Source organism: Neoarius graeffei, chromosome 26 (genome assembly GCF_027579695.1).
Source record: "Neoarius graeffei isolate fNeoGra1 chromosome 26, fNeoGra1.pri, whole genome shotgun sequence".
In the NCBI taxonomy this organism is placed as follows: domain Eukaryota; kingdom Metazoa; phylum Chordata; class Actinopteri; order Siluriformes; family Ariidae; genus Neoarius; species Neoarius graeffei.
In genome coordinates, this window is record NC_083594.1 from 7,063,373 (window position 1) to 7,088,191 (window position 24,819).

General features: G+C 42.8%; 1 protein-coding gene across 1 annotated transcript in view; it reads right to left on the reverse strand.

The window, feature by feature from the left end:
• Positions 1-24,819, reverse strand: part of phactr3b (phosphatase and actin regulator 3b) — a 147,507-nt gene that overhangs the window by 28,372 nt on the left and 94,316 nt on the right. Inside the window, exons 5-8 of the mRNA XM_060910756.1 lie at positions 24,077-24,322; positions 23,697-23,895; positions 21,572-21,765; positions 20,579-20,732 (exon numbers count right to left, since the gene is read on the reverse strand). Coding sequence (XP_060766739.1) covers positions 20,579-20,732; positions 21,572-21,765; positions 23,697-23,895; positions 24,077-24,322 — 793 coding nt within the window. The remainder of the gene's footprint in view (positions 1-20,578; positions 20,733-21,571; positions 21,766-23,696; positions 23,896-24,076; positions 24,323-24,819) is intronic.

A 24,819-nucleotide genomic window follows, 5' to 3' on the forward strand; every position in this document is an offset into this window, starting at 1 on the left:
GAGCTTTGCTTTTGTGTTTTACTTTGAGTTCTCCATCTGCTTTTATTTATTATGTTCTCCATGTGCCTTTGGTTCTGTTTTTGTCCTGCCTTTGACTTGTTATCCTACTGTGTTCACCTGTTCTGTGTTAGTCTTTGATTCATTCGTCTGTGTGTATTTTGCCTGCTGTTTATTTGTAGTGCCGTGACATTTTGTTGTGCATTTGTCGTCATGAGGTCCTTGTTTTTGGAATATCAAAGCATTTCCTGGGTCCATGAGTTCCTGGTTTTGACTCTAGTCCCCATTCCATCTCTGTTTATCTTAGCCAGGCTGAGATTTGACCTGAATTTGATCTTGATTCTTGGCTTCTTAGATTCTTGGAAAGCACTACTGAGCTTGCACAGTTGTAAGCTGTTTCTCATCATGGGCAACAACATGATTTTAAAAACAACACATGATTCCAATCATTGGTCTAATTACACATGAGCTGCATTTTGTGCTGTTGTTTTTCATCAAGAACAATTTGTTGTTATGGATGTAGCATTTTTTAATACGAGTTTTAAACAATTGTTCCTTATTGCCAATAATGTTGCTGTATATTTAACAATTATTTCACGAAATCTAGTCGTACATGAGCTGATAACTATAAGCCGTGTACGATGAGAGTGAGTGGAATAACTGTTTTATTCTATCCACATTCACTGGATTTTGAGAAACAAAATATTTATATTTTTTGCAAATTTGATAAATAAAAACTTTATACAAAATGTCTGACAAAATCATTTCTGCTTAGGTAAACTTCTTAAAAACCTATCGATGGCGGCACGAATTGACTTTAGTCTTGTTTTTTTTGTAGAAAGCGCCATCTTGCTGTCGTGCTGAGGTATAGAATAGCTTTAGACATTTATTTAATTCTTCCTTGGACATTTCAGTTGTTCAGTTGACTGTAGGCGAGAGGCCGAGGGCTACGAAACGGAGATCGGCGCCGCCAAATGCGCCATGAATGGTGCGGGAAGGGCTTTGACTTTTTGACATTTCAGTTGGGTAATTTTCAAACTTCTTTGAGCTTTTGAACCAGTCTAAAAAAAATTCAACACATTTTAATGCTTAAAGATGAAGAATGTAAACAAACCGGCGAAATGTCAGGAGCAATTTGTGAAAAATGTGATAATAATTCTTGAAAAATAAAAAAAGATACGTTCTTACCATCAAATACTTTTCTTCCATATTTTGTTGTTTGGGGTTTTTTTTGTATTTTTGGGGGTTTTGTTTTCGAGTAGAGTTTTTATTTCGTACTTGGTTGGTTCAGCAACATGCACCGCCATTTTGTTTTTCTCTACTCACAGTATATGAGCTGATAGCCTAGTAGTCGAGTAGCCAATCAGAGCATCCGATTGCTCATATCCAGTGAATGTGGATAGAATAAAACCATATAAGCAGATCAAGCCCCACAGCTTACGGAGGTGTACAACAGCTTACGTTATACAACACAGTGAGCTTCTTCCCAGACTCTACTGCATAAGCTGAACAGATTGAAGCCAAGCTGCACTGCATGTTCCAGTACGTTTCAAAAGGCAAAAGATCGTACTGTTCTGTCTTTTTGAGAGAAAAAAAAAAAGTTAAATAAATAAATAAATAAGAGACAATGGGCAAGGCCATGTCACCTTTATAAGTAAGACTGAACTGCGAGTAAAAATACTCAGTCTAAGAATGGTATTGAACCTCACGTCTACTGGCAACCAACCTCCAGCACAATGAGTCACGCTATTATATAAATATTCCCACATAGTACAATTTGTTGTAAACACAATATGTATATGTGTTGACATTTTTTCTCTTGATCATATGATTATTATACGACAAAGCATTTAAAATGTCCTGTTCAACCACATCATTTATCTTCCTGCTGACAATTCTGACTTAAAAACAACTCGAAGACTTGTATCCAACCTCCTGCTGTTTTCAGACGCAGTTGAACAGCACCTGTGTTTATGGGCTGCATGTAGCTCTCACACACAGACACACACACACACACACTACACTATTCTCTACTTACGCAACAGATCTGAGCTGGATGACTCACTTTTGGGTCTTTCCCCATTCCTCTGCCTCTGCCTGATAACTCACTCTGACATAACATTCAAGCGTGACACGCTTTCAACATCGATTTTATCCATCCACTGTTATGAATACCAAAAACATCACTATTTGTGGATACTGTTTTTTGACTTAACTTTGACCTGTAGTGTACAGAATATGTGATACCCAAGGACAGGAACGTGTTTCTGTGCACTGAGAAATAAACAAGAAACCTGTTTACTCCAAACTCACTTATAATATTGGCTGAATTCTGCCAATAAATATTAAATACAGTGGTGCTTGAAGGTTTGTGAACCCTTTAGAATTTTCTATATTTCTGCATAAATATGGCCTAAAACATCATCAGATTTTCACACAAGTCCTAAAAGTAGATAAAGAGAACCCAGTTAAACAAATGAAACAAAAATATTATACTTGGTCATTTATTTATTGAGGAAAATGATCCAATATTACATATCTGTGAGTGGCAAAAGTATGTGAACCTCTAGGATTAGCAGTTAATTTGAAGGTGAAATTAGAGTCTGGTGTTTTCAATCAATGGGATGACAATCAGGTGTGAGTGGGCACCCTGTTTTATTTAAAGAACAGGGATCTATCAAAGTCTGATCTTCACAACACGTTTGTGGAAGTGTATCATGGCACGAACAAAGGAGATTTCTGAGGACCTCAGAAAAAGCGTTGTTGATACTCATCAGGCTGGAAAAGGTTACAAAACCATCTCTAAAGAGTTTGGACTCCACCAATCCACAGTCAGACAGATTGTGTACAAATGGAGGAAATTCAAGACCATTGTTACCCTCCCCAGAAGTGGTCAACCAACAAAGATCACTCCAAGAGCAAGGCGTGTAATAGTCGGCGAGGTCACAAAGGACCCCAGGGTAACTTCTAAGCAACTGAAGGCCCCTCTCACATTGGCTAATGTTAAAGTTCATGAATCCACCATCAGGAGAACACTGAACAACAATGGTGTGCATGGCAGGGTTGCAAGGAGCAAGCCACTGCTCTACAAAAAGAACATTGCTGCTCGTCTGCAGTTTGCTAAAGATCACATGGACAAGCCAGAAGGCTATTGGAAAAATGTTTTGTGGACTGAGACCAAAATAGAACTTTCTGGTTTAAATGAGAAGCGTTATGTTCGGAGAAAAGAAAATACTGCATTCCAGCATAAGAACCTGATCCCATCTGTGAAACATGGTGGTGGTAGTATCATGGTTTGAGCCTGTTTTGCTGCATCTGGGCCAGGACGGCTTGCCATCATTGATAGAACAATGAATTCTGAATTATACCAGCAAATTCTAAAGGAAAATGTCAGGACATCTGTCCATGAACTGAATCTCAAGAGAAGGTGGGTCATGCAGCAAGACAACGACCCTGAACACACAAGTCGTTCTACCAAAGAATGGTTAAAGAAGAATAAAGTGAATGTTTTGGAATGGCCAAGTCAAAGTCCTGACCTTAATCCAATGGAAATGTTGTGGAAGGACCTGAAGCGAGCAGTTCATGTGAGGAAACCCACCAACATCCCAGAGTTGAAGCTGTTCTGTATGGAGGAATGGGCTGAAATTCCTCCAAGCCGGTGTGCAGGACTGATCAACAGTTACCGCAAATGTTTAGTTGCAGTTATTGCTGCACAAGAGGGTCACACCAGATACTGAAAGCAAAGGTTCACATACTTTTGCCACTCACAGATATGTAATATTGGATCATTTTCCTCAATAAATAAAAGACCAAGTATAATATTTTTGTCTCATTTGTTTAACTGGGTTCTCTTTATCTACTTTTAGGACTTGTGTGAAAATCTGATGTTTTAGGTCATATTTATGCAGAAATATAGAAAATTCTAAAGGGTTCACAAACTTTCAAGCACCACTGTATTTAATGTTCAAACTGATAAACTTTATTGTTTTTTTTTATAAATATACACTCATTCTGAATTTGGTGCCTGCAATACGTTCCAAAAAAGTTGAAACAGGGGAAACAAAAGACGAAGAACTTAGTAGAATGCTCAAAAAACACCTGTTTGTAACATTCCATAGGTAAACAGGTTAACTGGTAATTGGACAGGCTCAGTTGTTTATAAGCAAGGATGGGACGAGGTTCACCACTGTGTGGAAAAACTGCTTGGGCAAATAGCCCACTTGTTTAAGAACAACATTTCTCAATGTACAGTGGCAAGGAATTTAGGGATTTCACCATCGACAATCCATAATATTATCAAAAAATTCAGAGAATCCAGGGAAATCTCTGTATAGAAGAGGCAAGTCTGAAAACCAACACTGAACGCCTGTGACTTTTGATCCCTCAGGCGGCACTGCATTAAAATCTGACATGATTATGGCGGCACGGTGGTGTAGTGGTTAGCACGGTGGCCTCACAGAAAGAAGGTTCCAGGTTTGAACCCAGCGGCCGGCGAGGGCCTTTCTGTGTGGAGTTTGCATGTTCTCCCCGTGTCTGCGTGGGTTTCCTCTGGGTGCTCCAGTTTCCCCCACAATCCAAAGACATGCAGTTAGGTTGGCGAGGGGTGGCCTTGGGCTGAGCTGCCCTTGAGCAAGGTACCAAATCCCTGACTGCTCCCCGGGCGCTGTGTGTGTGTGTGTGTTCACTGCTTCAGATGGGTTAAATGCAGAGGATGAATTTCACTGTGCTTGAAGTGTGCATGTGACCAAATAAAGGTTTCTTCTTCTTATATAAAGAATATTACTACATGGGTTTGGGAACACGTCAGAAAACTGTCAGTAAACACAGTTCGTAGCAGCATCGACCATGCAAAGCAAAAGCCATACATCAAAAGCATCCAGAAACGCCACCAAATTCTCTGGACCTGAAGTCGTCTGAGATGGACTGATGTAAAGTGCAAACGTGTGTTGTGGTCTGACGAGTCCATATTTCAAACTCTTTTTGGAAATCATGGATGCTGTGTCGTCTGGGCTAATGGAAAAGGACCGTCCAGTACAAAGTTCAAAAGCCAGCATCGGTGATGGTAAGGGGGTGTGTTAGTGCCCATGGCAGGGATAAGTTGCACATCTGTGAAGGCAACATCAATGCTCAAAAGGTACATATAGGTTTTGGAGTAACATATGCCACCATCCAGATGATGGCGTGTACACAACTCAGACACAAATGTGCATTCTTTGGAAAATGCTGAAGTGTTCCTTTAATGCTATACATTGTGCAAGTATTGTGTTCTTCCTCACTCATTTTTTCCTTCAGCGTCATCCGCCTCCTCAGTCATCATGACCCCCTGCCTATCAGACACCTTGCACTATTTAAATGTGTTACTATTCTGAGTGTGTTTATAATACCATGTGCTATATTTGTGCTCTGGTGTTCCATGACACGAGACATGTGACGTAGCTTCATGATGCTAGTTTGCTGTCATGTTTATGTGTTCCTGGTTCAGACTAGCTGAGACCTGAAGTGCTTTATCCTCAACAACATCAGTCCTCGTTCTGGGATCTGAAATCTCATCTCATCTCATTATCTCTAGCCGCTTTATCCTGTTCTACAGGGTCACAGGCAAGCTGGAGCCTATCCCAGCTGACTACGGGCAAAAGGCGGGGTACACCCTGGACAAGTCGCCAGGTCATCGCAGGGCAGGATCTGAAATTCTACTCTGAAAGCTGCAGTGGAGCTGGCTTTTTATGTAAGTTGTGTGTGTGTGTGTGTGTGTGTGTGTGTGTGTGTGTGGAGAGAGAGAGGCTGGTATGGATCACAGTAGGCCTGCGGTGATCCTCTACAGAGCCTGAGCTCCAGTTGCACCTGTGATAACATGACACAGAGTAAACCCCTGACTCTCCCGCAGACATCAAGTAGTGCTTTAGTTCTGAGGTAAACATTTTCAACATTCCCACTATATCCCAATATATCCAAATTCCAGAATACAGAAAAGTTCAGCTTTGCCTATCACAGCCTACTGAAGCTAAACTGGCACATCCTCGTCCCTGCATTCGTATCAAGATTAATGTTCTGCCCGTTTTCTACCCAGTATCATCTTGGCAAAACTCCACCCTCCAGCCAGCTCTCGCCTACCATACAACAGCTACCAACTGGAGAGGTCAAAGGCCTCCGAGAAACATGAAGACAGCCAACTGCTGCTCATGTTGCGTCACACAGCAGTGTAAAACCCGAGAAGGAAAGAGCTATCTGCCCTCTTCAGCATACATGAACTCGCAGATACATATGATTTCACTGTGTCGCTGTAATTGACAGTGCCAAGAGCGTATGCCATGGGAAAGTTTGCTCTCTTGGGTACCCACAAATGTCTGTGGTATCATCACGAGTCATACTCGCGATCTCTGGATAATCAGGGAAATTATTTTGCAGGACGATTTTTGCTGTACTGGCAACAATTTTTTAAAGTTCTTATAAGTGTAACGGAATCCAGTCAAATTATAAAGCTGAGAAACATACAGTGCTCAGGGTAAATGAGTGCACCCTCTTTGAAAAGTAACATTTTAAACGATATCTCAATGAACACAAACAATTTCCAAAATGTTTACAAGACAAAGTTTAATATAACATCTGTTTAACTTATAACGGGAAAGTAAGGTTAATAATATAAACTTAGATTACACGTTTTTCAGTTTTACTCAAATTAGGGTGGTGCAAAAATGAATGCACCCCACAACAAAAACTACTACATCTAGTACTTTGTATGGCCTCCATGAATTTTAATGACAGCACCAAGTCTTCTAGGCATGGAATGAACAAGTTGGCGACATTTTGCAACATCAATCTTTTTCCATTCTTCAACAACGACCTCTTTTAGTGACTGGATGGAGAGTGATGCTCAACTTGTCTCTTCAGAATTCCCCAAAGAAAATAATTTCTTTCCACCACAAAGGTGAAGGCTACAAGAAGATCAGCAAAGCTTTACTTATCAGTCAGAATACTGTAGCAGAAGTGGCACAAAAATTTAAGAAAGGTGGAACTGCAACCATCTCACAGAGACGTCCAGGTCGTCCAGGGAAGTTAACACCTCGACAGGAGCGTCTTCTGATGAGAAAGGTTGAAGAAAATCAGCATGCAAGTTCACTGCAGTTATCTAAAGAAGTAGAAAGCCAAACTGGGGTGACTATTTCCCGTGACACAATGCGGCGTACACTGCAGAGGAATGGCATGCATGGATGGCGTCCACAAAAGAAGCCTCTCCTAAAGCCCAGGCACAAAAAAGCCCACCTTGAGTTTGCCAGGGCCCATGCCGACAAAACTGAAGACTACTGGGACTCTATACTCTGGAGTGATGAGACCAAGATAAATGTTTTTGGAACTGATGGCTTCAAAACTGTATGGCGTCGCAAAGGTGAGGAATACAAAGAAAAATGCCTGGTGCCTACAGTGAAACATGATGGTGGCAGTGTCCTTATGTGGGGCTGCATGAGTGCTGCTGGTGTCGGGGAGCTGCATTTCATTGATGGCATCATGAATTCACAGACGTATTGCTCTATACTGAAAGAGAAGATGCTACCATCACTCCATGCCCTTGGTCGTCTTGCACTTTTCCAACATGACAATGATCCTAAACACACATCTAAGGCCACTGTTGGATTTCTGAAGAAGAACAGGGTGAAAGTGATTCAGTGGCCAAGTACGTCTCCTGATCTGAACCCAATCGAACACCTATGGGGAATTCTGAAGAGACAAGTTGAGCATCACTCTCCATCCAGCATCCAGTCACTAAAAGAGGTCATTGTTGAAGAATGGAAAAAGATTGATGTTGCAAAATGTCGCCAACTGGGGGCGTCGTGGCTCAGGTGGTTAAGGCGCCATGCCATGAATGCGGGCGACCCGGGTTCGATTCCGGCCCGAGGTCATTTCCCGATCCCTTCCCATCTCTCTCTCTCCCGCTCATTTCCTGTCTCTACACTGTCCTATCCAATAAAGGTACAAAAAGCCCAAAAAAATATCTTTAAAAAAAAAAAAAAAATGTCGCCAACTTGTTCATTCCATGCCTAGAAGACTTGGTGCTGTCATTAAAAATCATGGAGGCCATACAAAGTACTAGATGTAGTAGTTTTTGTTGTGGGGTGCACTCATTTTTGCACCACCCTAATTTGAGTAAAACTGAAAAATGTGTAATCTAAGTTTATATTATTAACCTTACTTTCACGTTATAAGTTAAACAGATGTTATATTAAACTTTGTCTTGTAAACATTTTGGAAATTGTTTGTGTTCAGTGAGATATTGTTTAAAATGTTACTTTTCCAAGCGGGTGCACTCATTTACGCTCAGCACTGTATATGTTTGTTTATATTACAGAGACATGAGTGTTTTTCTGGGAAATATGCCACTCATATGCTGACTGCAAAGTTGCTTTGAGAGTTTCGAGATGTTTTGCTGCTGCACACACTATGTATTCGATGTGTAAATATTTTTCCGAGATAAAAAGTGTCCTGCATTTTAAGCTTCCGGAGATTGCCGAAGCAAGTGAGCAACAATATCACGTGACCACCATGAGGCATATTTGACCTACTTTTAACCAAAACAAGTCGGCGTGGGCAAACATGGTGGACTCGTCTCTCCCGCCAGCGGAAAAGAAAAGGAAAGCCTGCCTAGTGAGTGCAACTGCAAGATAGAGAAAGGTTATATGACATGTCATTTTTCTGGACAGATAACTAAATCATTCTAGCTAGCGCTTAGCTATCTTAGCCTTAGAATGCATGCGCTTGACTCCACGGTAGCGAGTAAGGAGTTATACACCTAATGTTTTGATCTTACAGAGAATGAAACAAGAACACAAAAGCAGTAACAGAGAAAAGACATATTCATCTTTTCCTTCACCGATCTGTTCGTGAATCAACCACATACTACATCCCTGTGACTCAAAACTCTCCAGAGTCGCAATGTTTTCTTGGTGGCGCCGCCATCTTGGTGTGACGCGGTTTCAGAGTTATGCTAATGAGTTAAAGCTCCTCCCTTGCGTTCGGCTGTTTCCATACTGTTTACCACAAGAGGGAGGAAAACGGTCCCGAAATGGAGCAAGCGACCCTCAGGACATCAAAATGATCACATCTTGTCCACATGATATTATTCTTGCGAGACAGGAAAATGCCATGCAGAATTCTCATCTCATCTCATTATCTCTAGCCGCTTTATCCTGTTCTACAGGGTCGCAGGCAAGCTGGAGCCTATCCCAGCTGACTACGGGCGAAAGGCGGGGTACACCCTGGACAAGTCGCCAGGTCATCACAGGGCTGACACATAGACACAGACAACCATTCACACTCACATTCACACCTACGCTCAATTTAGAGTCACCAGTTAACCTAACCTGCATGTCTTTGGACTGTGGGGGAAACCGGAGCACCCGGAGGAAACCCACGCGGACACGGGGAGAACATGCAAACTCCACACAGAAAGGCCCTCGCCGGCCACGGGGCTCGAACCCCGACCTTCTTGCTGTGAGGTGACAGCGCTAACCACTACACCACCGTGCCGCCACTATTATTATTATTATTATTATTATAGTGGTTTGTTCTGTGATGAATATCAATTTGTAATTGTTTCAATATAAAAGGAATACAGCACTTCAGGATGCCCTGTCTTGTTTTATTCCTTATTAATATTTAGGATATTTTTACTTAATTAGATTTTTTAAGTGAGCGTCTAGGCGGCACGGTGGTGTAGTGGTTAGCGCTGTCGCCTCACAGCAAGAAGGTCCGGGTTCGAGCCCCGTGGCCGGCGAGGGCCTTTCTGTGTGGAGTTTGCATGTTCTCCCCGTGTCCGCGTGGGTTTCCTCCGGGTGCTCCGGTTTCCCCCACAGTCCAAAGACATGCAGGTTAGGTTAACTGGTGACTCTAAATTGACCGTAGGTGTGAATGGTTGTCTGTGTCTATGTGTCAGCCCTGTGATGACCTGGCGACTTGTCCAGGGTGTACCCCGCCTTTCACCCGTAGTCGGCTGGGATAGGCTCCAGCTTGCCTGCGACCCTGTAGAGCAGGATAAAGCGGCTAGAGATAATGAGATGAGATGAGAAGTGAGCGTCTACGCATATAACATTTTCAGGTTAATCTCAAAGCTTGCTCTTTGAATGAACAGAAGAAAAACAGAAAACCCCCCACTTTCTAATGGCTTGGAAAAGATTATTGGAAAAAGCAAAAACATCTTGCTGTGACTTTTACCCAGAGTGGAAATTACATTGAGTGTGTTGATTTTCCAGCACTGCACCGGTGCACGGAATTTATTTTAATTAGCCGATCAGCTTACAGTTCTCGTGTCTCACCATTACTGCTTTTAATAATGCTAGAATGTGGTGAAAAGCACAAAGGTGATACGCAGTCAGCCTGAATGCTTATAAAACTTTACACCTTCTCGAAGCACATGTTTATTGGGTCTGTCTGCTAAGCGAGTATGTTTAACTCTGCGCTGTTCTGTATTAGCGATGAATGTGTGAAATGCTTGGTGTGTGCATCCAGGAAATCTGTCCCTCATGCCATCGTGCAATTCCAAGGTGTGAAACAGCAAGTGGGGTTTATGTGAGACAGTGTGAGTGTTAAAGTGATCTAATTTGCAAGATTTACCCCCATGATCAGCCGAGAAATCCCTGCTTTCTTTCTGGGTTCTTCTTTAATTTTGCACTGGAGCGACGAGGCTAATGTAGCAGCTTATAGCGACTAGTTTAGCATCGTGCACATTATTTGTCTAAACACACTTGTGTATATGGTTTCTGACTTGTGCATAAAAATAAAAAATAAAACTAAAAAATATTTTAAAAGCTTAGCTCCAGAGGTATTGGCACCCTTTACAAAAATGAGGGTTGGAAATACAAAAATAATTCCACGCAATTATTAATATTTTACATTCGAACATACAATGACATACTAAAAATATTTTACTTTTTTTTTTTTTCAAAAGGACTGATTTCAAAATTATCAGCTCTGCTACAATAGATATTTGAAACACCCATCCTGGAGGGAAAAACAGCACTGAGTCTCTTCCTCTAATGTCTAACAAGGATGGAGATGCTCGGAGAAGGATTTTTACAGAAGTCCAAAGTAATGAGAAATAAGATAAATAGTGTCTCTTGTTTGGAAAATATCAATTGTTTATTTGTAAATTATTTCATACAATCATTTTTGCCCATTTATTTTTAAATCAAGGGTGCCGATATTTCTGGAAATCTGTTTTGCAGGCTCTCATGAAACTATTTTCATCCAAATGGTATCCGTATGATGAGGCTGATTGGTTATACTGTACTTATACAGCTGACTCTTCATATCCAGAACGAGCCATACAGGTTATGCTGACTACATAAAACACAGACTGGGTGAGCACAGGGCATTCTCCTACAACCCTCCGTTCTGTTTAGCTCTGCATCTTTTTACTCATGCTGACTGAAGTCCGTTGTCTCGGGTTATTTTTAGCCCAGGGCAATACTGACAGTGCAAACGTTCAATACTGCATAAAGGTGGACGTTCATACAATTAAGGACGAATCGATTCGAGCTGAGAGAGCACAGCGGATAAAGGAGGTCAGGTCAGTGAAGGATAATAAAGGTATGATAAATGTCACAATAATGAAATGTTAAAGTAATTCTGTGTTTATAATAAAGCTTAAAGGTAGACGGCCTTTCGATTTCATAAAATCGGTGAAATTTAGTTCTGTCTGAAATGTGGTCATTGTGATATATGTTTATTTCTGTAATCTCATTCTCATCTCATTATCTCTAGCTGCTTTATCCTGTTCTACAGGGTCGCAGGCAAGCTGGAGCCTATCCCAGCTGACTACGGGCGAAAGGCGGGGTACACCCTGGACAAGTCGCCAGGTCATCACAGGGCTGACACATAGACACAGACAACCATTCACACTCACATTCACACCTACGCTCAATTTAGAGTCACCAGTTAACCTAACCTGCATGTCTTTGGACTGTGGGGGAAACCGGAGCACCCGGAGGAAACCCACGCGGACACGGGGAGAACATGCAAACTCCGCACAGAAAGGCCCTCGCCGGCCACAGGGCTCGAACCCGGACCTTCTTGCTGTGAGGCGACAGCGCTAACCACTACACCACCATGCCGCCCCATTTCTGTAATATCTCACAAAATATCAGGCCATTCTGTGGCTGGGAAGTTATTTAATTTGAGGGGATTCAAGCAAATAATGTGCATGAAATCGCTCGCTTTGCGAAGTCCGTATGCGCATGCGCAGGTTTACCTTGACCGTGTGCTGACAATTACATCATTTACATCACCCACCGTCACACCAACCGTCCTCATGTCCTTCATCCATAAATCTCATCTTTGCTCTTCCTTGTTCGTTTCCTTCGACCTGGCAACTCCATTTCCAGCATTCTTTTCCCAATATACCCTGGATCTCTCCTCTGTACCGTACGTGTCCAAACCATCTCAACCTCACCTCTCTGATTTTGTCTCCAAACCATCCTACATGTCCCGTCCCTTTAATATACTCATTTCTAATCCTGTTCAATGAAACTTTGTCACTCCTAATAAAAATCTCAACATCTTCAACTCTGCTCCCTCCAGTTCAGTTCAGCGTCCTGTCTTTTTGTCTCCAAACAATCCAACATCGCTGCTCTGACTACTGTCTTGTCCACTTTCCGTTTCACTCTTACTGGCAACCTTCTGTCACAAATCACTCTTGACATCCTCCTCTCCTCCATCCATTCCAACCTCTCTTCTTCACTTCTCCTCCACACTCGCCATTAGTTTGTACAGTTGGCCCCAGATTGCACATTGCTGTGGTATAAAAGGAATAAAACATCTTGTTTTTTTAATTTATTCTTTACATAATAGTAAACGACACCCCTGATCAAATTATACAACCCCGATTCCAAAAAAGTTGGGACAAAGTACAAATTGTAAATAAAAACGGAATGCAATGATGTGGAAGTTTCAAAATTCCATATTTTATTCAGAATAGAACATAGATGACATATCAAATGTTTAAACTGAGAAAATGTATCATTTAAAGAGAAAAATTAGGTGATTTTAAATTTCATGACAACAACACATCTCAAAAAAGTTGGGACAAGGCCATGTTTACCACTGTGAGACATCCCCTTTTCTCTTTACAACAGTCTGTAAACGTCTGGGGACTGAGGAGACAAGTTGCTCAAGTTTAGGGATAGGAATGTTAACCCATTCTTGTCTAATGTAGGATTCTAGTTGTTCAACTGTCTTAGATCTTTTTTGTCATATCTTCCATTTTATGATGCACCAAATGTTTTCTATGGGTGAAAGCTCTGGACTGCAGGCTGGCCAGTTCAGTACCCGGACCCTTCTTCTACGCAGCCATGATGCTGTAATTGATGCAGTATGTGGTTTGGCATTGTCATGTTGGAAAATGCAAGGTCTTCCCTGAAAGAGACGTCGTCTGGATGGGAGCATATGTTGCTCTAGAACCTGGATATACCTTTCAGCATTGATGGTGTCTTTCCAGATGTGTAAGCTGGCCATGCCACAGGCACTAATGCAACCCCATACCATCAGAGATGCAGGCTTCTGAACTGAGCGCTGATAACAACTTGGGTCGTCCTTCTCCTCTTTAGTCCGAATGACACGGCGTCCCTGATTTCCATAAAGAACTTCAAATTTTGATTCGTCTGACCACAGAACAGTTTTCCACTTTGCCACAGTCCATTTTAAATGAGCCTTGGCCCAGAGAAGACGTCTGCGCTTCTGGATCATGTTTAGATACGGCTTCTTCTTTGAACTATAGAGTTTTAGCTGGCAACGGCGGATGGCACGGTGAATTGTGTTCACAGATAATGTTCTCTGGAAATATTCCTGAGCCCATTTTGTGATTTCCAATACAGAAGCATGCCTGTATGTGATGCAGTGCCGTCTAAGGGCCCGAAGATCACGGGCACCCAGTATGGTTTTCCGGCCTTGACCCTTACACACAGAGATTCTTCCAGATTCTCTGAATCTTTTGATGATATTATGCACTGTAGATGATGATATGTTCAAACTCTTTGCAATTTTACACTGTCGAACTCCTTTCTGATATTGCTCCACTATTTGTCGGCGCAGAATTAGGGGGATTGGTGATCCTCTTCCCATCTTTACTTCTGAGAGCCACTGCCACTCCAAGATGCTCTTTTTTTACCCAGTCATGTTAATGACCTATTGCCAATTGACCTAATAAGTTGCAATTTGGTCCTCCAGCTGTTCCTTTTTTTGTACCTTTAACTTTTCCAGCCTCTTATTGCCCCTGTCCCAACTTTTTTGAGATGTGTTGCTGTCATGAAATTTCAAATGAGCCAATATTTGGCATGAAATTTCAAAATGTCTCACTTTCGACATTTGATATGTTGTCTATGTTCTATTGTGAATACAATATCTCATCTCATCTCATTATCTCTAGCCGCTTTATCCTGTTCTACAGGGTCGCAAGCAAGCTGGAGCCTATCCCAGCTGACTATGGGCGAAAGGCGGGGTACACCCTGGACAAGTCGCCAGGTCATCACAGGGCTGACACATATGCCGCTTTTCCACTATAAATGCGGCTGAGTCGGGCTGAGTGGGGCTGTTGGAGTTGCATTTCGACTACAACCGCGCTGAACCGTGCTGGCTGGAAGTGGGTGGACACATTGGGTGGAGTTAGCGAAAGTGGGTGGACGTCACGTGATGTCGTTAAGCAGCGCAAACAGTGACATCAGTGAGCTTTTAAGCGGTAGTCTCACGACCCGAATAGTAAACAATAAACATGGAGGACATGGAGTCATTAGTGTTGCTGGTCTTGGTGCTGTGGCTTGTTGTCACCGACAACGCCAACAGATACTGGCAAGAGCGTATAGATGAGGCGAGGCGCATAAGGCTTCATAATTCTCGTAATTCGTAATTATTATTCTTCCGGGTTTACGGTGTTTACAGATCCCAGTGTGCTCGCAGGGCGTGTTGGGCATGTGAGGACACGCCTCCTCACCAATCAGTGCACAGGGGAGTGTCTGCTCACGCCCCCAGCCTCACTCGGCACGGCTTGGCTCGCTTCAACCCCACTCCAAAACGGTGCGAGTTTTAGGGGCTAAGCAGGGCTGAAGCAAGCTGAGTCGTGCTGTTTTTTGGTAGTCGAAACGTGAGCCGTGTCGGGCTGAAGTGAGCTGAAAAAGGGTAGTGGAAAAGGGCCAATAGACACAGACAACCATTCACACTCAGATTGACACCTACGGTCAATTTAGAGTCACCAGTTAACCTAACCTGCATGTCTTTGGACTGTGGAGGAAACCGGAGCACCCGGAGGAAACCCACGCGGACATGGGGAGAACATGCAAACTCCGCACAGAAAGAACCTCGCCGGCCACGGGGCTCGAACCCAGACCTTCTTGCTGTGAGGCGACAGCGCTAACCACTACACCACCGTGCAGCCCGAATACAATATCAGTTTTTGAGATTTGTAAATTATTGCATTCTGTTTTTATTTACAATTTGTACTTTGTCCCAACTTTTTTGGAATCGGGGTTGTACTTCTTTTTAGACTTCCACTTTTTTACCAAAAACTAATTGTTATTTGGTCTGTTAAAAGCCGAAGACTAGATCCAACTGAGCTGTCAAAATTACCACTGTTCAAATGGCTATTGTTCCAGAACAGCCTCCACAGAGGTTAATTAATTGACTCATTGTGCTCTGAAATGTGCTATTGACTGAAAATTACCACTTTTACTTCAACAACACTCTCTTAAGTGCTAAATTACAAAGTGGCACAAACAGGACAGGACGTCAAGGACGGTACTCGTGGATGGACATTCTCACTGTGGACGTCACTCGTTTAAATACAAAGCCAGAGTCTAGAGTGTGAAATGAAAACCAGCTGAAACGGCGTGAAGGGGTGTGGGCAGGGTGAATATTAATCACACACAAACTCAGATGTCCTCAGCATTACACCACCCAACATTAAAGGAAATATTTTAATGTAATATTTTAATGCCTAGGTGTTAGGATGCTTTATTTATGAAGAATAATACTGTATAAGGTTGTCAGATTATCCATTTTGCTAAGTTGCTTTTTTTAATAATCGGTTTTATTTGGGTGGTGTAGTGGTTAGTGCTGTCGCCTCACAGCACATCTGGGTTTGAATCCAGTGGCCGACGGGAGCCTTTCTGTGTGGAGTTTGCATGTTCTCCCCGTGTCCGCGTGGGTTTCCTCCGGGTGCTCCGGTTTCCCCCACAGTCCAAAGACATGCAGGTTAGGTTAACTGGTGACTCTAAATTGACCGTAGGTGTGAATGTGAGTGTGAATGGTTGTCTGTGTCTATGTGTCAGCCCTGTGATGACCTGGCGACTTGTCCAGGGTGTACCCCGCCTTTCGCCCGTAGTCAGCTGGGATAGGCTCCAGCTTGCCTGCGACCCTGTAGAACAGGATAAAGCGGCTAGAGATGATGAGATGAGATGAGATGAGATGAGATGAGATGAGATGAGATGAGATGAGTCCAAAGACATGCAGGTTAGGTTAACTGGTGACTCTAAGGCCAAGTTTACATTAGACCGTATCTGTCTCGTTTTCTTCGTGGATGCACTGTCCGTTTACATTAAACCGCCTGGAAACACCGGGAGACGGGAATCCGCCAGGGTCCACGTATTCAATCCAGATCGTGTCAGCTCCGGTGCTGTGTAAACATTGAGATACGCGGATACGCTGTGCTGAGCTCTAGCTGGTGTCGTCATTGGACAACATCACTGTGACATCCACCTTCCTGATTCGCTGGCGTTGGTCATGTGACACGACTGCTGAAAAACGTCGGGGACTTCCGCCTTGTATCACCTTTCATTAAAGAGTATAAAAGTATGAAAATACTGCAAATACTGATGTAAATACTGCCCATTGTGTAGTTATGATTGTCTTTAGGCTTGCCATCCTTCCACTTGCAAGTGGTAAGTGATATGCGCTGGGATCACACACACAGCGGCTCAGTCCCGAATCACAGCTTGTGCACTTCACTCGCGCGCTCTGTGAGCTGCGCAAGGCCGGAGTGCGCACCCTCCAGAGGGCACTCGCTGCTCAGGGCGGAGTGATTTGGAGCGCAGGATGCCTGCGGAGCCGAGCGTATCCGTGTATTGGTGTTGCTGTGTGCACGCAAATCGTGTATTGGTGTTGCTGTGTGCATGCTAATCATTTTAAAAACGTTAGTCTGATGATCCGCTGATACGGTCTAATGTAAACATGGGCTAAATTGACCGTAGGTGTGAATGTGAGTGTGATTGGTCGTTTGTCTCTATGTGTCAGCCCTGTGATGATCTGGCCACTTGTCCAGGGTGTACCCCGCCTCTCGCCCATAGTCAGCTGGGATAGGCTCCAGCTTGGTTGTGACTCTGCACAGGATAAGCGCTTACGGATGATGGATAGAGGATGTTTTATTTGGGGAAATCAGGGATGTTGTCATGGCGTAATGGTTAGAGGAGCAGCTTTGGGACCAAAAGGTCACCAGGTCAATTCCCTGGACCAGCAGGAATGGCTGAAGTGCCCTTGAGTAAGTAAGGCACCTAACCCCCAACTGCTTCTCAGGCTGCTCTGGGTATGTTGTATGTCGCTCTGGATAAGTGCGTCTGCTAAATGCCTGCAATGTAAATGTTCAGCAGGGTCTGATTAAAGAGGGAATTAATCAGAGAAGCAAAACTAAACCAAGCATAACACTCAACATGATGCTACCACCACCATGATTCACTGTAAGGATGGGGTTCTCAATGTGATCTGCAGTGTTGGGTTTCTGCAAATGTGACACTTTTTTGGTCTTTATTTTGGTCTGATCAAACAGAGAAGCTTTTCCGATATGTTTTGATATGTAAGCCATGGCCTAATGGTTAGAGAAGCAGCCTTGGGACCAAAAGGTCACTAGTTTGATTCCCTGGACCAGCAGGGATGGCTGAAGTGCCCTTGAGCAAGGCACCTAACCCCTAACTGCTCCCCAGACTACTCTGGGTGTGTTCTATGTCACTCTGGATAAGAGCGTCTGCTAAATGCCAGTAGTGTAATGTTTCCTGAGTTTCCAACATGTCTTTATGACAGCCAGAAATAATTTCAGGGTTCACACTAATAACTGGGAGCAAATACTTATGCAATCACAAACTGACATTTCTTCTTTGGAAATAATTTCACAATTATTTCCAATATAAACGTTATAAAATGTAGAACAGTTTCAGGGAGGTTAATACTTATGCACAGCACTGTGTTAGAGATTGGTTATACTGTAAGCCTATAACGCCACCTATTGGTCACAAAGTGACCTGTGACTCATAAGATCAAGACACAATGGAAACAGTTAAAAACCAAAGAAAGGGTTAAACAAACAAAAATAAATCATATTATTTTTTATCAGATATATACAATTGAAGTCAGAAGTTTGCATACACTCCTCATGGATATGGACGTTATGGCAGAATTGAGCTTTCAGTGATTTCTTTGAATTGGGGCAAAATGATGGTTCAACATACATCAGGTGCAAAAACAAGAATTTGGTGCACAAGTTTTAATTTATTTTGGGTTTTCTGAAATCAACACAGGGTCAAAAATACACATACACCCACTGAGATTATTAATCGAGTGGTGCTGAAAGTTCCAAAATGTCTTTTAACTTGTCAAGGCCAAGGCCTCTTTACTTCCTGTTAGCAATCATGATTGATTACAACCCCATAAAAAGGGTTTGTTTGACAAGTACAAGTTATTAGGAGCTGTAGCCACTTTGCCAAGGTCTGCAAGAAAACCTTCAGTCACGCTTAGCTGAGAAAAAATTATTCAAATGGTCAGGAACAACCCAGGAACCACCAAGTGGAAGCTGCTGGAACACCACTGTCACTGTCTACAGTCAAGCGAGTTTTACATCACCATGGACTGAGAAACTGTCATCCAAGAAAGAAGCCCCTACTCCAAAATTAACACCTTTGAGCTTGACTAAAGTTTACAGCTGACCACATGGACAAAGAAAAAGCCTTCTGGAAGAATGTTTTATGGTCAGATAAGACAAAGACCATGTTTGGCCACAATGACCCACAAAGTTTGGAGGAGTGAAGGTGAGGCATTCGGCATTCAACCCCAAGAACACTGTACCAACTGTTCAACAAAGTGGATGGAATAATGACGAAGGAGACAACTTCAGAATTCTTCAGCATAACTTCAAACCATCAGAGAGATGATTGAAGCTTGGACACAACTGGGTGTTCCAACATTACAATGACTCCAAAAACACATTAAAGATGGCTGTGGAGGATAAAGCAGGCTAATATTAGGCTTTTAGAATGGCCTTCCCAAAGTCCTGATCTCATCCCGATCAAAAATATGTGGACTGGACTTAAAAGTTGGCCAGAAAACCAACAAAATTAATTGAACTTTATCGATTCTGCCAAGAAAAGCGGTTAAATATCCGACCAGGATTCTGCCAGAAGCTTGTGGACGGCGACTAAAAGTGTCTGGTCAAGGTGAAACTTGCTAAAGCATTTATCCAAATATTAGATGTGCTGTATGTATAATTTTGACCCTGTGTTGATTTCAGAAAACCCAAAATAAATTAAAACTTGGTGCACAAGGTTTTTTCCCCTGCTAAAGCTGCATGTTGTACAATAATTCTGCCCCAGAAAAAGAACAGTTCAAAGAAATCACTGAAAGCCAAATACTGCCATGGCATTCATGATCATGATGAGTGTATGTAAACTTCTGACTACAACTGTAACACTTACAGCTTCGTTTATTGCAGGGTTGTTGTTGTTGTTTTTTTGTTTTGTTTTTTATATGAACCCACACAAATCTGGATGGTGTGTTTGGATTGGACAGCAATAACCAGCACTCATGTCACAGCAGAACAGCACGTGCCAGTGTTCTCATGTGTACTGAGAGCTTGGACATCGTGTTGGAGCTGACGATGCCAAATCATCTGTCTCACACACACACACACACACACACACACACACACAAAAACAGTCACTTACACACGCTCTTCAGAAATGATAATCAAACAGAGAACAGCAAGGCCAAAATGGAAATGAAATAACAAACCCAATGACACTGCGGAACGTGGGAGAGAGAGAGAGAGAGAGAGAGAGAGAGAGAGAGCAAAGGAGGGAGAGAGGAGGGAGAGAGCTGGAGAGACAGAGAGAAAGAGAGAGAGATGGGGAGAGAGAGGAGGGGAGAGCTGGAGAGAGAGAGAGGACAGTGAGTAGAGTGAGAAGGAAGGGGAGAGGGGGAGAGGAAAGAGAGAGAGAGTGAGAGAGAAGGGGAGAGAGAGAGACAGAGAAGGGGGAGAGCGAGAGAGAAGTGGGGGGAGAGGAGGTAGACAGCAAGAGAGAGAAGGGGAGAGAGAGAGAAGGAAGAGAGAGAGAGAAAGAGAAGGGGAGAGAAAGCAAGAGAGAGAAGGGGCGGAGAGAGAGAGAAAGAGAGAGAAGGGGAGAGAGAGAGAAGGAAGAGAGAGAGAGAAAGAGAAGGGGAGAGAGAGAGCAAGAGAGAGAAGGGGCGGAGAGAGAGAAAGAGAGAGAAGGGGAGAGAGAGAGAAGGGGTAGAGAGAAAGAGAGAGAGAGAGAGAGAGAGAAGGGGGGAGAGAGGACTGTTCACTCACTTGGCCAGTTTCATTTCTATCTGTTGGCGGATCTCCTGACGCTCCTGGTCACTGCGCACTGGGAAGATGTTCCTGTCCTCCAGCTCCTGTTTGCTGGGTCGGTTACGCAGCTTCACCGCCAGCAGCTCTTTCCTTATCCGCCGTGGTAGTGTCCCTGCAAAACACACACATGCACACACACATGAACTAAAAAGAGCTGAAAGAATAAAAAATTTAAATTTGCAAAATGACCATTTGAAAAAAAAAACATTTTAAACATGCAGTAAGAAACCCTGGCACCACAAGGCAGGTTATTATGCATTCTGCATCAATGAAAATGTGCATAAATCTCATCTCATCTCATCTCATTATCTCTAGCCACTTTATCCTGTTCTACAGGGTCGCAGGCGAGCTGGAGCCTATCCCAGCTGACTACGGGCGAAAGGCGGGGTACACCCTGGACAAGTCGCCAGGTCATCACAGGGCTGACACATAGACACAGACAACCATTCACACTCACATTCACACCTACGGTCAATTTAGAGTCACCAGTTAACCTAACCTGCATGTCTTTGGACTGTGGGGGAAACCGGAGCACCCGGAGGAAACCCGCGTGGACACGGGGAGAACATGCAAACTCTGCACAGAAAGGCCCTCGCCGGCCACGGGGCTCGAACCCGGACCTTCTTGCTGTGAGGCGACAGCGCTAACCACTACACCACCGTGCCGCCCGCCTTTGAGGATCATGATACAATATTTTTTTATTATATTTCCCACTCTGTAATATCCTCAAATTAAAAAATTTCCCTCAGGGATCAAGAAATCAATCAGGCAACCAATCAAGCGTAATTTAAAACCAGTTGAGCAGAGATTGTACACCTGATATAAAGTGCGAAGAAAAATAATCTACGAATCTATTTTTCTTTTTTTTTTTTAATAAAGTCTATGGAGAATTCAAGAGCACTGAGGTATCACTTAGAAGTGTCCTGACATCGCAGCGGTGGCGGCGCGTACCCGAGATCACAGATTCGTTCCAGCTGTCCTGATCGCTGTAGTATTCATCCAGACCCATATTCTCTTTGTTCTCCTCTGCCTCCTTCTTGCTCTCCACCTCTCCTCCCTGCTGCTCGCTCTCCGTACTGGAGGTACGAGACACGTAGCCATCCGAGCGGCGCTTTGGTGAACAGCGAACCTCTTTACCATTGAAACTGCATATAAACAAATAAACATGCACATACGAATGTCCATAAATCAAAAATCAACCTGTGAAGCACTGCAATGTCTTACCATGTGACTATAAACAGATAAAAAGCATGATGTGTTGTTCTTTAATATAGCAATATTTAATATGTTGTGATGTGATATAAGCGATATAACAAAACACTTCAGGATGGATTTTATGTATTTCTATAGTTACTTTTATACCAAAGATCACTCCATTTACGCAGCCGGATTGGTATGATATTATTCTGAGCTGGTTCAGATTATTAATAAGAGTGCAGCTGTCCATTGGGAATTTTTTTGCATATTGCTTTAATTTTACATTACTTTGAACAGACGCTCTTCTCCAGAGTGATATACAACATAGCCAGAGCAGCCTGAGGAGCAGTTAGGGGTTACATGCCTTGTTCAAAGGCACTTCAGCCATTCCTGCTGGTCCAGGGAATTGACCCGGCAACCTTTTGGTCCCAACGCTACTTCTCTAACCATTAGGCTTCCCCATTTTAAGGCTGTAAAGTTTGTGGTCGATTTGGCAGAAACTGTAAATTGTAAACGTCAAGCCAATTTCTTGTCGACCTTGCTGTGTTTCATCCTCACTGAAACCACCAAAGCCAGAAACTTTCCCTTTTTAGCCGCTTGGAGGTGAAATGACGCAACTACGATGTGCTTTTGTTTTCTATCACATGAACGAAAAAAAATTTAAGCATCGTTTAGCCATTTATTTAGAATTCAGCAGATTTCTTAGATGTTTTAGAGCAAATTATAATAATTAAAGCTAGACTCCCTTTCAGATTTTTCAAGTGTAGGTCATAAAAACAATTTTCCCTGACACCCAATTATTTTTTTTTAGTGGACCGAAAGCTACTGAATTCGAATCACAGACTTCCAATTTTATTAGTTTTTTCTTTAAAAAATAGAACAATTAATGAGTTTAGGACCACATGGCCCTAAATTCTCTGCTTTTTTTTTTCCTGCTTCACCATGACACAATACAAGATACTACGTCATGCATTATCACGTGGTGGGCTTTCCCTGTTCGCGCAAGGCATTGTGGGATACAAATTTGAAACAGGAGAGAAAAATGAGGAAGAAGAAATAAAAGAAAACATTTCAGGAGAAAGCTAAAAACCTGTAACTGTTACTAACACTGAGCAAAAACATGGCTGAATCCTGAATGACTCAATTTTGTATAAATAGGGGACTACATAGACAGCAAAATGTAGGTTTTTTCCTGCCATGGAAGTGCACTTGTATACCGAGGAGGAAGCCATTTGCATTACAGCCATGAATGAGGATTCAAAATGGCGGCTCGGCTCGGTTTTCCCTTTTGGGCGCTCTCGTTTTCTGTTAGAATTTGGTAAAGAAAAAAATTAATATATTATTTACCAGCTTAAGGTCGGTCCGTATGGTGAAATACCGTGACCTCGGCCTTGAATACGGGCCTCGGTCAGTACTTTCAAGACCTCGGCCACGGTATTTCACGATACGGACCTCCCAGCTGGTAAATAACATATATATCACAATGAATAAATTTCAGAGGGAACTAAATTTCACTGATTTTTATGAAATCGAAAGGCCGTCTAGCTTTAAATCTAATCAATTTCTGCAAGTATAGGATATAAGTCCAAACAGTGTGTCTATGATGTCCAGAAACATTTCTGTTGCAATATTTGCATATCCTGCAAATCAGAAATGCACACACACTATCGTGAATATGTTTTCCATACAAAGACTAAAGACGAAGAAAAATCTGAGGTCTTTTCAGGTTAGAAATTTTGCTGAAATCTGGTGACCTGGCTCATAACATATCCATATTTTTATCCAATTGTATTTAAGATCCTGGTATTCCATTTTAAAAGCATTATATTGTCCTGTCTTACAGACTTTCAGTATGTTTTGATGTTCTGTAAACCCTCACCTGTCCTGCCGGTGTTTGGTGGCCAGCGCTCGGTGCAGTTCCTCAATGATGCAGGTAGGGGGCAGCAGTGGGTGCATGTTGCCCAGGTGTGGCGAGCCTGTCGGGGTGGATATCCGGCCCCTCAGGGTGTCTTTGGGAAGAGTGAAGTTCCTGGGAAGGGTAGCTGGAGCCGGACGTATCTGGTGTGTCGGGTGTGAACCTGTGTGACGGCGAAACTGAGGTTTAACTGTCATGCTGTGGGAGAAACATCTAGTACCTTTCAGAAAAAGCAAATAATTTCATATTTATTTCCAGAAGTAGCCCTGTAGAACAGATCTTAACACACTCTAGTTGAGATTAGATCATGTTGGCATTTTATTAAATAGTCATGTGGTACTGACTGTCCAGGCTCCCGAGTCGGGGCAGGAGCTTTGCAGGCACTCTGGGAGGAGGAGTGCGCACTTCTCTGAGCGCCGGCTCTGTTTTCAACTCCTCCACACTGCGGACAACCTCAGCAAGAGGAACGCCGTCATTGGTGGATGGTTCAGACGCTGAAACCTCTTCCTCATCGTCCTCATCATCCTCCTCATCCTCCTCTTCTTCTTCGTTGTGGCTGTTCTCCTCTGTGGTTTCAGTGGCATCTTGTACTGTTAACAGAAACAAGGCCAGATTTTAGGATTCTGTTAGCTTTTGTCGCCACCTAGTGTTAATGTTAATGTAGCACAAAGCTGAATCTGAAACAAACTGCACAATGCTAACTTTACCAAGAACATACACATATTTTAGAACTGTACACTACGTTCCCTGGAAACTTAAAAGCAAGGTATGTCCTAAAGTAGTCTACACAATATGGAAAAGTATTTTTGTTACACAAATTCTCACGATATTCACTCACATACAGTATTCATTGACATTTTTATACACCCTCGTAGTGTGCTTACGTCATGACAGACTTCGAGTAAAAACTTCATGTGTTCGTTTTATTCATAATTAGAAAATTAGTCACCTTGAATTTTCTAAAAGCTCTGAGTCAACAATGTCTGATGTCACATTATAAATGTACACCATTGTAAAAATAGCCTCCGTGAGGCTGGAGCTCATACCGCCCACTGCTGCTACGTGTGAGTTTGAAATCCGATCAATC